The following is a 14,466-nucleotide window of genomic DNA, read 5'->3' as shown; positions in this document are numbered from 1 at the left end:
GGTTTTGTATCACCTTCATCACAGAAGCATATATGCACGGAGGATAAAGAAAAAAACGGTCAGCGCAAGGGTCAGATTATGGCGAGTCATTCAATGAAATGCTATGTCCATCATCATAATCATCATCATCATTGCCGTCGTCATTTGCTGTGGTTAGATACCTCTATTTCCAACATTAAGGGAAGTCATTTGTCCATCTCCTTACTGCCTGTCCCACATTCCCCACTCTTATATCTGTTGGAAATTTAAAAGATACGCTCGTAGTCTGCGTTCATTCCTGGAATACTGTTCTCTCAATTACGTTTCATGTTTATTTTAAAGGGTGTTTAAAATATTCAATAACTTTCTAATGACGATTTCTAATATCGACACTCTTCTTACGATTTCTAAGGAAATTCCCTGATAAAGGACAGAAGAATTTCACCTAGGCAGACTCATTTTTTATGTCTCATATCTATTCATCTCAGTTCTCAAAATTGTAGGTAAAGATTAAAATTATCATTACTTCATAGAATCATTGGCGTACGCGAGAGGAGATTACTGAGTCTAAAACCCCTTTCCTTCAACTTTTGTACCAGTCTTCTTTTAAAATATTATAGAAAAATTAAATTATTTCCATATTTAGATTTCAATATTTTTTATTCGTCATTTTTTCTTTTCTCATTTTTCGTCGTCCAGAGCCGCCATTCAGAAGGAGCAGGGTTCGGAAATTGCCCCCCGTAGGACTTTAAAATTAAAAAAGTAATAAATAAAAATAAAAAGTAATTGAGTAACAATCCTACTAATAAAAATTGTGAGAACTCTATGTTTAATATTAAAATATTTCACTTTTATAAATGTTTATAAGGAAATAAAATACCTAACTAACTAGGATCCAGGAAATCGTTTGTGGCAATGGCATATTATCTGCAAGGCTTTGTCCCGTTAGTAATGTATCAGTGGGTTTTAATCCACTACATTATTAAATGTTAATATTTTCAGTGTATAAAATGAATTTATGATTATAAGAATATACTCATAATCATATAGGTGAATTGACAGTTGTTTTTACCATTATTTGGAGTAGATTTTATGTTCAACCAAATCCAGAACTTTCGAAATTCGTGGCATTACTATTTTACCGCTTACTGTTTTACTGTGTTCGACTTTGGCTTGGCTAGGGACTGTCATCAGCAACATTATAGTTTTCTGCTGTTACCGTCTCTCTAACTGCATCAACAGTGTCAAGAGGCCTTTGCCGGACTGTCGTAGGCGCGTTGATATCATGCAGTGTTCCGTGTTGACGCAGCCTCTGTTCTGCCTCTTTAAATCGGCCGTGGTTTGGTTGTCGCCTTTATGGCTATAATTATTGTCTATGTAAAGCAGGTGCTTGGTTCTGATTTCGTCCACTTGTTCATACGCTAACAGCATTTCCACCAACTCGCTTGTACTATATCGCTTCCGCTCCATTAAATCACAATACAAATGCCCCAATAGGATCGGGTATTAGTGCTCAACTGTGAGCGAAGTCATAATATCAATAAATCCCTTCCCCGACGCATTACGAATCTGCAGCTTTCGCCCGTATACTATATCGTCTTGCTGGACATCTAAAGCAAAGAAGTTGCGGATACATTAGGGGTTTAGACTGTACTCGTATATCCGCTTTCAGGGAACCCAACTTACTGACCTATATGTATTTGGCACACTCTATATGTTACAGTAAAACTGCACCATACTGGACTTGAGGATAAATCTCGAGATTTATGAGAATTCAAGGTTTTTTGTTACACTGGAACATACTGGACAACTAAACTATCATTTCTACTAGCAAACCATAAATGTTTAGCTTCTCTTTCTTGTCAATACTTTTCAGTCCATACTTCAGGTTAAGTTAGTTCTGGAAAGCCATCACCATTTATTGAATTATTATTATTATTATTATTATTATTATTATTATTATTATTATTATTATTATACTTACTTACAAATGGCTTTTAAGGAACCCGCAGTTTTATTGCCGCCCTCACATAAGCCCGCCATCGGTATTATTATTATTATTATTATTATTATTATTATTATTATTATTATTATTACTACTACTACTACTACTACTACTATTATTGGATTCATCACAGATGTTAACAACTCCAGGAAAGAGTTCATCATGTTTTCGACTATCGTCAGATAAGTTTCTGTTTAGTTTATTTTGATCACACATGTGTAGATTTAATTCACTGTTAGCTGATTCTATTTTAGGTATTTTTACGAAAAATAATGCAATGTACACTGGCATTCAAAGATATTTGACCTCCGATTTTCTGATCATGTAACCACAGGATAAGTCAGAACCAAAGAGTTGTTGTCGTTGTCGTTGCGTTATCGTTGTCGTCGTTGTCATTGTCGTTGTCGTTGTCGTTGTCGTTGCCGTTGTCGTTGTTGTTCTTTACTTTATAGACGTCCTATCCAACGATGTCGGTATTTTGACGTCTTTGTTATGCTCTGTCTATAGAGAATCTTAGTACGAGAGATCAGAGAGTATACAGAAAGTCTGTTTTATAATTTCATTTTACAATTTACTATATGTTTCTTAAGTTCCTTGCAAATACTGTGTTCTTGATCATAAACTATTGCTGCTACATTCCATGGCCCATGGCACTCTAATTCAAATACTTTTTTCCAAAATTTAGAGTTGTTCTTTTCTAAGGTATAACCAAAGACAATATGATTTACGGCTCCAGTTTCTCCACATTCACACAAAGAGAGTCTTGTAAACCAATTTTGTATCGAAATTTCAGTGTTAGAGCTACATTTAATTTGAGTTTGTTTAGTAATGATATTTCCTGACAGGTTGCCGGGTGTTTCAAAAACCATGGAGGTTTGTAGTTAGGATCCTTTTGTAAGATTCGTCTGACATTGGATGATATAGAATCTTCAATATTTATAGTGTAAGTTTATTTCAACTCAACAATGTAATTTTATTATCTCAACAATAATTATCACTCTCTACAATTTAATTTCACTCCCGTCAACAATGGGATTTGCTCTCTACACAGTAACACAGTATTCGTTAGTGCACTCCACTGACAATGACAATCTACTTGGACTATTACGAACAACAATGAACTGTTAATCTTAACTAATATTCACAAAGCACTATTTACAACACAGAACTGTCAGTTCTCAGTTCACAGCTCGTTTGTCTTGGCTAGTTCTTCTAGCTCAGTCACTCGCGTCCACAGAATCTCGAACCCCAGACCTTCAGAGACGATCCGCTGCACTTCGAACTCAGGTCCCCCAACTGCAGTCCACTGCACTCGAACTCCAGGCTTCAGGCTCCACAGTTACGGACACAACTCAAGTCGCGCTCTGGTCTCGAAGCTGGCTTCACTGCTACACAAGACTGTCTGGCTTGCTCTCCACTGACTTTAACAACACTGGCTTACTGACGGGCTGAATCACTCGCGTTCACTTGCGCGTTGTATTTATAACTAAGCCATAGTTTCTCGAGAGTTTGCGGTCGGTCGACAGATGCCTAGAAGATAACGGATATCCAGACTTCTCTGGATCTTTCTCCTCAGTCACCAGCTGCTTTACTTTCCCCTCTCTGCCGTGGAACAGCGTGTCGCAACCTCCTCTCCACTCCGCGCGCCGTCCCCCATTGCTCCGTGGAGCCCGTGTAGACTCACGCGCGACCTGCTCTCCTGCGGGACGCTGGTCGTGAGTTCGAATCTCACGTCGCTGCCACAATAGTTTGTATTTTATTGTAGGGATTTATCGTTGCGTCCTTAGCTAATAAATCGACACTTTCATTATCTTCAATTCCTATGTGACTTGATATCCATATGAATTTGATATTATTAGATCGGCTTCTTAACTGTTGTATAGAAAATTTTCATTGAACAATTGTACCAGGGATTTGTGTTTGGATCGCTGTTGAAGCTAGTGCTTGTAGTACACTAAGTGAGTCCGTAAAAACATATATTGCAGAATTATTGATTTTAGTTACAGATTGCAGAGCTTCTAGTATTGCAATTGATTCTGCAGAAAATATGGAAGAATCCATAGATAGAGTATATTGGTTGCAATCGCCAGTGGTTACATTTTTGTAAGCTGCTCCATACTATTTTCAGTTTTGAAACCATGTGTGAAGAGAATGATCAAGTTCTTATATTCATCGATTGCTTTTTGTATAAAGTCTTGGTATATTAAGTTTGGTCGAGTAACTGCAGTGAAGGATATAGAATCAATCTGAGGAAGATTTATCAATGTTTGGTAGTCAGTACAATAAATAGGATATCTGGGTATTGTTCGATCGTAGGATTTTGAAGGTATTGAGAAAAGATAGGAAGGTATACTGGAATTTAGAATTGGGATCTAGAAACATTTCGGGTGATAAGGTCAAGGAACAGTTTTAATTTGGAAAAAAGGTATTGAGTATTATTTAGGAATACATTTTTCATAAATTTGTCCTGTCGTATAAAAGTTTAATAGTTTCATTTCCTTAAAGACCCGGAATTTCTTCGGATTAGCCCTGACTCCCAATATGTTTTTACGAATCTGATATAATTGTGATGACAGTTTTTGTTGGCAACTCTTGGAAGGTTTTGGTAGTGTAATAATACCATATTCCAAAATATTTTGGATCATATTGTTATGAAGTAAATATAAAGCTTTGGGGTCGTTTCCCCATGAAGTACCAGCGATATATTTAAATATAGCTGCTTTAGCTCGAATTTTTTGACTAACGTAATTTGAAATTAGCTGTTTCTGTTAATTTGTAGTCTAATACGATACCAATAAATTTTGTTTGGAGTTGTGTTTGTATTACGTGATTCTCAATATGGAAACAATTTAGTTCATGAAACATTTGGTTTGCTCTTATTAAAAATAATATGGTGGCTTTTTGTGAAATTAATATCCAGACCTATGTTCTTGAGATCTTGATTCTTGATCTATTAACTGAATGCCTTGAAGATGATCGTTTAATGTATTTCAATGTGTCATTGGATGCTTTGCTGGTGCTTTAGTGTACAATGCAATATCGTCGTCAAAAGTTAGAATTTTTGTTAAACAAAATTGGGCTAAGCGATGATTCTTGCGGGAAGCCACATGACGTCCCTCTATCGGTTGAAATATTGTAACGAGGATGCAATTGCATATGCCTGTCAATCATCAAGTTGTAGATAACCATTATTAACCGATGTGGAATGTTGAAGGACTGTAGCTTCTGGATCAGAATAGAAATGTTCGCATTATCATAAGCTCGAGTTAGATCCAACAATAATGTAGGAAGCTTAGAATTCTGTAGATGGGCAATATGAACTCCTGTTATCAAAATAAGGATGTTGGAAATAGTGTTAAAACCTTTCCGAAATCCATTTTGTTGTTTTGGCTATATCCCATATCTTTCTAATTAGAAGGTAAGTTGTGTGGTTATTATTTTTTCAAAAATTTTTCTCATCACATTACTAAGGGCTATTGGTCGGTGATGCTGAGGTTGAAGCGCAGTGGTATTACTTTTTTGAATCGGAATTATATAAACGCCTTTGCAATCATATGGTATCGTAGCAGTCTGAACAATAGTGAAAAAACCTTTTCCTGAAGCTATTTTAAAGATCTTGGTAGTTTTGTTATCATAGGATCAGAAATTTCATCTGGTCCTGGAGCCGATTGTGATTTGCATCTATGTAATGTACATTTTCAATTTCTGCTATTTGGATAGGCAATAAGAGCTCGTGATTTTCATCATTGTCGTCAAAGTGAGGGGGACTATTAAGTTCATCGTAAGGGGATATCTGTTTCAAATACTCATACTGTAACTGAATTTTGTTATAGAGAGGAGTAGACTGTATTCGCTGATGTCCGGAGAACCATTTTATTGATTGCCATAATCGAACGGAGGATGTAGAAAAGGTTATAGTGGACATGATTTCTCTCCATGAGTGTCTTTTCTTTTGTTTAATGAGGCGTTGTACTATAGCATATTGTTGTTTTAATCGAAAATAATTTTTCAATGTATTGCGTTTAGCAATGGCTTTTTTATTTCAGCATTCCACCACAATGGTTTGTAGTTGGTTTTTATTTTGTTGATGGCAAATTTCGGGTGATACTCATTTAAATAGGGTTGTATTTGATTCTGAATATCCTCAGTATTGTTCTGAATATAAATTTTATATTTCTCCCCATCCATATCGCCTTTACAGATGAATTTTGTGGGATAGTTATATATTGATTTGTTTCTATGGATATTATGATTGGAAAGTGATCTCTAACATATATATCATTCATTGTAGACCAATGTAGCATAGATATGAGAGTACTGGATGCAAATGAGAGATCAGGTGCTGAATTCAGTTGACCAGTATATCCCAGACGCTTGGGATTAGAATTGTTTAGTAGAGATGTATCTTGACTATATATAAACTGTATGAATGGAAACCGATGTAAATTATGTCTGATGAATTCCGGAGTATAGCCCAAATTGAAGTCACCAACGATAATTATGTACTTATTTTGTGGATTGAAAGTAAAGTGATGGTTCCAAAATTCTTGTGAGATGTAATTTCTGCTAGTATTATAGGCAAGGATGATGTGAAAACCTTCTAGTTGAATTTCAATAGCTTGGAAGGTATAATTAAATTTTTTATCACTTTATAGATTACAATTTTTAGTAAGAATGAAATCATAATCCTCACTCTACCCCCTACAACTTGCTTAACTTGTCGGATAATTTGGTACGAATAAAGCTTGAATTTATGTGATGATTTCAACCATGCTGCACATAACAGTATTATATCAAACTTATGAAGTGTGATGAGTTGTTTAAGCTGATCTACTATGGTATTTAGACTTCTCGTGTTCCATTGTAGAATCTTAAATTATTTCATTATAAGACGAGCTAGCAATTTGATTGTATGCAGCATTTTAAGTTGATCATTTTGTGATGAACAAAGTATTAGACTATTTAACGCTTCTAAAGTTTGTTTCATTGTAGTTTCTTCCACCATTCGAAAGGAGGGTAACTTGTTTGGATTTTTTTACTCTTTTGTAGGTATAGGCTATTCCTTGGCTGCTTTGGTTGCCTTACCGTTGGAGTGACCCGGGTTGGATCACCTGCTCTTGCATCCGAGAATATTTTTGGATGATGATGTTGTCTGGGAATTAATATATTTTATAGACGTGTTTAAACTTTTGTGACATAGATGGTTGTTCTTTTTTATATTTAGATATTGGAGGTGTAGAAAGAGGTGTACCTTGCCTTTTTTCAGGACCTGCGTTGAGTTAATGTTGATGTGATCTGTTAAGGTAGAGAGGTTGTTCTGTAGTAGTAGATCTTCATGAAGTTGTTAGAGTGGGGAATGGATCCCGGAAGTTCGCTTGATGAGCCACCAGTTAGGCTGTTATGTCTGCAAATATTTTACGCCATTTTGTAATATCAATGGCATCATATCTGGAGATTTTTAATGTCACTTTTTTTTCAGAATAGTAACCTCTGTTTTATAGTGAGGACAATCAGTACTATTAGCCATGTGAGCAAGACCATAGTTGTTACATTTATATTTGGTGACAAGACATTCTTTAGATTGGTGATTGTCAGAACATTTAAAACATACTCTCTGATTCATACAATATTTCAGTGAATGTCCAAATCGTTGACAGTTACGACAATACAAAACTTTTTCATTGTATTTATGAAGTTTATGAAGTGTATAGAATAGTTTGAGCTCTTTAGATAGTTTTTGAGAACGGAATGTTAATAATAATAATAATTATTATTATTATTATTATTATTATTATTATTATTATTATTATTATTATTATTATTATAACAATAATAATAATGTATTTAATCTTGGAGAGTTAAGGCCAGTACGTCTTCTCTTCCGACCAGCCAGACTCCAATTCTAATTGAATACAATTGGTTACATAGTATTACATTAATATCTAGGCTATAAAACAACATGAAAGTAAATAATGAAAGTTGGATAAGTAATGTTAGTGTGACAATAATAAACATTGGTAAGAAATAGTGATAATAATAATAATAATAATAATAATAATAATAATAATAATAATAATAATAATAATAATAATATAATTTAAATATTAATTCTGTGATATATACAGGGTGTTTCCGAGGTGGTGCTACAAACTTTCAGGGATGATGGCGAAGGGCACATGTATCAATTTGAGATAAGGAACCCTGGTCCGGAAATGACCGAGTCGAAAGTTACAAGCAAAAATAGTTCTGTGGAAATGAAATAATTTTATTCCTCTGTACACCTTATTTATTTGTATTTATCTGTATATCTTACACATACTGTATTCATCTGACGTTGTTTACGTTGTCTACTTACAGTATTCCATTCAGTGCGCTGTCTGAGGGATGGGGACAGGAAACTACACTAAAGCAATGCAGATGGCGTAATGTGTAACGGACATGGTCGGTCCTGATATGCACGTCTGTAGACAGCAGTGTATGTGTACAAGTTGCAGTGTCCAGTCGATCAGTCCTAGTGAAATGGAGGAGTACACGAGAGCGGAATGAGCAGACCTGATTTTCGAATACGGATGACCCAACGGGAACAATAGACAAGCTCATAGATTGTATCGGGTCGAGTACCCATGTAGGAGACATCCGGCCCATACCATCTTTCCACGACTGTTCCAAAAGTTAAGGGAAGGAGGGCACGCGGTGCCAAATTACAATTCAATTTCCACACAACTATTTTTGCTTATAACTTTCGACTCAATCATTTCCGGACCATGGTTCCTGATCTCAAATTGATACATGTGCCCTTCGCCATCATCCCTGGAAGTTTGTAACACCACCTCGGAAAGACCTTGTATAACCATTAAATATTGAGAAACTTGAAACAGCTATTATTGTTAAGAAGAATTGTTAGCAAAATATTTCGTCAGTCTATTCTTAAATTGATTTGATGTCTGACAGTCCCTGACATTACTCGGTAGGGAATTCCAAAGCCGAGGAACAGCCACAGTGAAAGAAGATAAATATGAGGATGTTCGTTGGGAGGGAATGGATAATATTGAGGAGTGTTGTGATCGTGTTTTTAGGTTATGATGGGTGGATAAATTTTGAAAACGAGAAGCAAGATAGACAGGAGTGGAGAAATGCAATATGTGAAAGAGAAGGGAAAGACAGTGGATTTTCCTACTATCTTCTAGACGGAGCCAGGACAACATTTCGAGGGATGGTGTTACATGATCATCCCGGCGAATATTGCAGACGAAACGGACGCACATATTATGAATACGTCGCAGTCTCTGCGCCGAAGTAACGCTTAGGTCAGTAAACAGAATATCACAGTAATCGAAGTGGGGCATCACGAGTGTTTGCACTAACATATTTTTCAGGGAAAAGGGTAGAAAATTCTTCAATCGTCTAAACGAGTGGATTAATGAGAACACTTTTTTGCAGGTTTCTGCAATTTGAATGTTCCAATTTAAACTTTTATCCATATAAATACCTAGGTTCGTTACTGATTCACTGAACGGAATTTCGGTCCCGTATATTTTGATCGGGGACAAATTTGGTACGGTAATGGTGCTTAACAAACGTGAATGGCCCACAATTATTGACTGTGATTTTTCTGGATTTAGTTTAAGTCGGAATTTCCGTGCCCATGTCGAAATTGAGTCGAGATCGTCATTAATTTTAGTTACTGCATCATTTATTTCGTCAGTGTGGAATTTTATGTATATTTGAAGGTTGTCTGCATAGAGATGGTGTCGGCAGTACTTTAGAGATTCTGATATGTCGTTGATATAAATTTTAAATAGTAAATGGCCTAGAACTGATCCCTACGAGATCCCTGACCTCTCGGCCTGCCAAGAGGAAGAACAATTTCCAGCTATCACACTTTGTTGGCGGCCATTAAGGTAAGAGGCAAACCACAGAACAACATGTTCTTCTAGATGTAGTCTTCTGAGTTTACATATTAATAAATCAATGTCAACAGAATCGAGGGCTTTGCTGAAGTCAAGTAAAATCAATATTGTCAATTTATGTTCGTCCCGGACCTCGCGCAGGTCTTCCGTGATTTTAAGTAATGCTATACTTGTGTTATGTCCGGCCCTGAAACCTTATCGATAAGAGTCGAGAAGTTTATATTTGTTTAAGTATTTCGTCGGTTGCTTGTGTATAATGCGTTCCAATGCTTTGAATAGGGCAGGTAGGATGCTGATAGATCTAAGTCATTATAGATGTCGATGTTTTGGTCTTGGGAAGTGGGTGGAAAAAAGCGAGTTTCCATTGCTGTGGGTAAGTCGAAGTCATAATTGAGGCATTGAAAATGTGAGTCACAGTCGATAGTTTTACGTCTATGATTTTGTTTAATAACGAAATATTGACGTGGTCTGGTCCTTCTGCTTCAGTTCTGATTCGTTTCAAGGCTTTCTTTACGTCAGATTGCGTAATATACAAAAAGTGAAATTTTTCCCTTGAGGGGATGGTCCGTCGGTTTAAGAGTTCAGCGATTGTCTGTTGTTTGTTAATGGGGCTAAAGGTTGTAGTGAGAGTTTCCGTAAAGTCGTCATTCGGACGTTCCAGTGGGATTGAGTTGCCGTCTACCTGGGTCTTTGTCTTAATCTCATTATCTGCACGTGTCTCCATAGCGTGGAGGGGCTACTTCCTGGTTCAATAAGGCTGTATGTGTATCGGATTTTAGCATTCCTAACAGCCTGGCTGGTTCTGTTTCTCAGTTGCTTGTACCTGTTAAAATTACTTTCGTTTTTGTCTCGTCTATATTTTTGATATGCCAAATCCCGTTCAGCCATCACGTTGCGTATGTCAGTAGTCATCCACGGCGCAGGCAGTCTTCTCACACTTCTATTGATTGTGGTCGTAGGTTCCCACTCCTGAGTTCCCTGTAAAATAGTGATTTACGGTTAAATCTATACACGTTGGTTATTTTATAATCTTCCACACAATAACCTTGTTGAAGAATGTCTTCTTTGGAAATGTCCGTATCTATGTTGTGTAGTATCCCTTTAGTATATATTTGGTATGTAGGAATGAACGTAGAACAATTGTACTGAGTATCAAAATTTGATACTAAGAACTTATTTGCGTCCATATAATTGGTCAAATGAATTTCAAATTTGTTTTTACCCAAAGGTTTGACTATATGGATTGTCGTAATGTGTGATTCATAGTAATTTACCAAATTTAATGGGTGAATATGGGTTGGGGACAACTCGCCACAGAAAATTGGCCACAGAGGCAACTCGCCACATAATTGAAATTCGTATCAAAGACAATTTGCCACATAATTAAAATTCGTATCAAAGACAATTAGCCACACATTAAAAGTCAAGGCAATACTGAAATTCGCTCAATTTATAATATATTTATGGTAGCACAAGACAAATCCAGAAGCTGTAAACTAATTCTGAACTATGGCGGAAGAAATTCGCTTCACAAAATTAGAAAGAGGCTCTGATAAATTGATATATCTTGGCTACATGTACACGAGACTTAGAGAAAATAAGAATGGAGTTGTTTGGCGCTGTGACATGCGTGGCGGGTGTAATGCAACAGTCACGTTATCAGAAGATGGAAGCAGTGTCGTCAAAGAACCGTCTGAACACAAGAATCATTCTGCAGACTGGGGAAGGATTAGGGCAGAGGAATGTGTAGATAATACGAAGGCAACAGCGAGGATTTCCCAAGAACCAACATCTGTCATTATTCAAAATGAGTTGCAGCGTATTGCAAGCGAAACCAATGTGAATCTACCGAAGAAACCATCTATTAAAAATTGTGCACCGTGCCAGGAAGCTGCACCTACCACCTGAACCAAGGAATATTGACGAACTGAACGTTATAGCCGACAGATACACTAAGACCGTACAAGGAGAAAGGTGGTTGTTGTATTTTGAACCGGAGGACAATGTGAAAGTTATTATACTTGCCACTAATTCACATTTAAATAAATTGTTACGATCCCATTTTTGGATAATGGACGGGAAGTTTATGTCCGCTCCTTCAATCATGCTGCAACTTTACACTATACATGTCAATGTACAAGGGGAAGGGATGCCTGTAGTAATGACGCTGATGGAACGGAAAACCAGGGAGGCGTATGAAACACTCTTTCGAGTATTGAAACGAAAAGTAGGGCGACATTATGAAAATCAATTAAACCCCAGATTCATATCTATTGATTACGAAGTAACTGTTATAAACGTAATCAAAAGTGAATTTGACGGAGTTAAGGTAGCTGGTTGTCTTTTTCACTTAGCCCAGTCTTTCTGGAGACGGCCTCATACCGAAGGATTGGTGCAGCAATATAATGTTGAAGAAAATTCAGAATTGAGGGCACTGTTCCACTCACTCGTCTCGCTAGCTTTTGTTCCAGTAGAGAATGTCCATGAAGCATTTGACCAACTTCAGGAAACAGTGGAAGGTGATCTGATTCAGGTATTTGATTTCTTAGAAGATAACTACATTAAAGGGCGACGACGTGGACGAGGCAGACAACAGCCACTCATTGCACCTGATACTTGGAACTGCTACGATCGTGTCATTGAAAATCTGCCAAGAACTACTAATACATGCGAAGTTTGGCACAGGAGGTTGAACCTATTTATGGGGAAAACGCATCCTTCCTTGTATCACGTGCTGGAGTAACTGCAGTTGGAAGTGGAAGAAGTGGACAGATGCATAGAGAGATTGGAAGGTGGTCATTCTCCTACCAAAAAGAAGCGGAAGTACATCGACTTGGACAGACGAATATCACGTATAGTTGAAGAATACCCGCGGTACAAGGCAGAAGGCACCGTCATCTGGAACTTGAGAGCTTTAGGCCTCAACCTAGCAGGACATTTTTGAAGCCAAATTTACATGTACATAGCAATTCACATACTTAGTGGAATTTACAATTATTAATCTCTGTATCCATTCGCACAATATAGAGCTTCTGGAAGTCATGGATTTATCTTTGTACCTCAGTTTGTCAAATTGTCTATTTGTGGCAAATTGCCTATCTGTGGCAAATTGTCTATTTGTGGCGAATTGTCCGTATTACCAATTTCCTGTGACCAATTGACCCAGTTACCAATTTTCTGTGGCCAATTGTCCGGAACCGGGTGAATATTTGTTGAGTTCCCTTCGTTAGATTTAAGTATTACAAAGAATGGACCAGAGTCTTGATAGTTGTACAAGTCCTTGTGTTTAGCTTCCGCCTTAGTAATCTCAGCGTGAGTTTCATTTGTTTGACTAATAAGGTACTTTCATCAAGATATGTTAGTGTAGAATTCGTACGTATTATTGTCGAATCCATGAGTACGTCCTGTATAGTTAGGCCTACATTACTCCCCATATGATTCAATAATTGGATGTGAATATGAAATCCCTACGGAATAAAATTCCTTGAGAAAATTTGTCCTCTTAGCTCAATCTATGAGATGGGATTAAACTATGCTTAAATGCAATATGTAATGTATTTTTGGTAATTCACTACCGATTTCTTGAATGTAGTTAATGAATATACAAAATTAAAAAGATTGTACTCAACTAATTAGCAGCAATCCAGAAGACGTCTGTCCAGTAGATAACTAGTTTGTCGAGTGACTATCAAACCATAAATTATGTCTACTAAAGTCGACCGTGACCAAAGATATAACAAATGGACATGCTTTGAAATAGTTCCGCTAGTTCCCAATAGGTTATACTATTATTCGGACGGGTAAAAATGTGTTGGAGAAAATGGTAGATTAAATGCAAACTCTTCTCATGGTTAAAAGTACCAGCGGTTTCTCGCTAAACCTAGTGCTTTTTACAATCATTAGAGGAAGATGAAAATTTCAGTCCTATAATACAGGTATATTTATGTATTGTTGGCCACACTGGCTGGTACCTTCGCCATCTATTTGTAGTTAGAGCTTCTATGACAAATTGTAACATACTTTTGATCAGTTATCTAGATATCACATAAAATTGTATTGAAGGATTTCAATGCTAAAGTAGAACGGAAAAATATAAACCGACTATTGGAAAACAGAGCTTACATGTAACTAGTAATGATAAAGGAGTTAGGTTAGTCAACTTTGCCACATCCAACTGACATAATTAGGAACATTAAATCCAGACGTTTGAGATGAGCAGGGCATGTAGCACGTATGAGCCATTCCAAAAATGCATATAAAGTGTTAGTTGTGAGGCCGTAGGGAAAAAGAGGCCGAGGCCGAGACGTAGATGGAAGGAAAATATTAAAATGGATTTGAGGCAGGTGGGGAAATGATTGTAGAGACTGGATTAATCTTACTCAGATTAGGGACCGATGGAGGGCTTATGTGATGGCGGCAGTGAACCTCCGAGTTCCTTAAAATAAGTAAGTAATAACTAAAGAAGCCACACTTACACCAACAAATTATCGACCACTATCGATTAGTAGGGGTCAGATATCTTTGAACGCCAATTTTTTTTAAGAAACGTAATTAAACAACATGTTCCATTAC

General features: G+C 36.8%; 1 protein-coding gene across 1 annotated transcript in view; it reads right to left on the bottom strand.

The window, feature by feature from the left end:
• The window catches only part of LOC138704235 (uncharacterized), a 564,225-nt gene that overhangs the window by 527,967 nt on the left and 21,792 nt on the right, over positions 1-14,466 (bottom strand). The window contains exon 2 of the mRNA XM_069832116.1: positions 3,472-3,720. Within this exon, the coding sequence (XP_069688217.1) occupies positions 3,472-3,720 (249 nt within the window). The remainder of the gene's footprint in view (positions 1-3,471; positions 3,721-14,466) is intronic.

This window comes from Periplaneta americana, chromosome 8, assembly GCF_040183065.1.
Source record: "Periplaneta americana isolate PAMFEO1 chromosome 8, P.americana_PAMFEO1_priV1, whole genome shotgun sequence".
Lineage (NCBI taxonomy): Eukaryota > Metazoa > Arthropoda > Insecta > Blattodea > Blattidae > Periplaneta > Periplaneta americana.
This window is presented reverse-complemented; position numbering and strand designations above follow the sequence as displayed.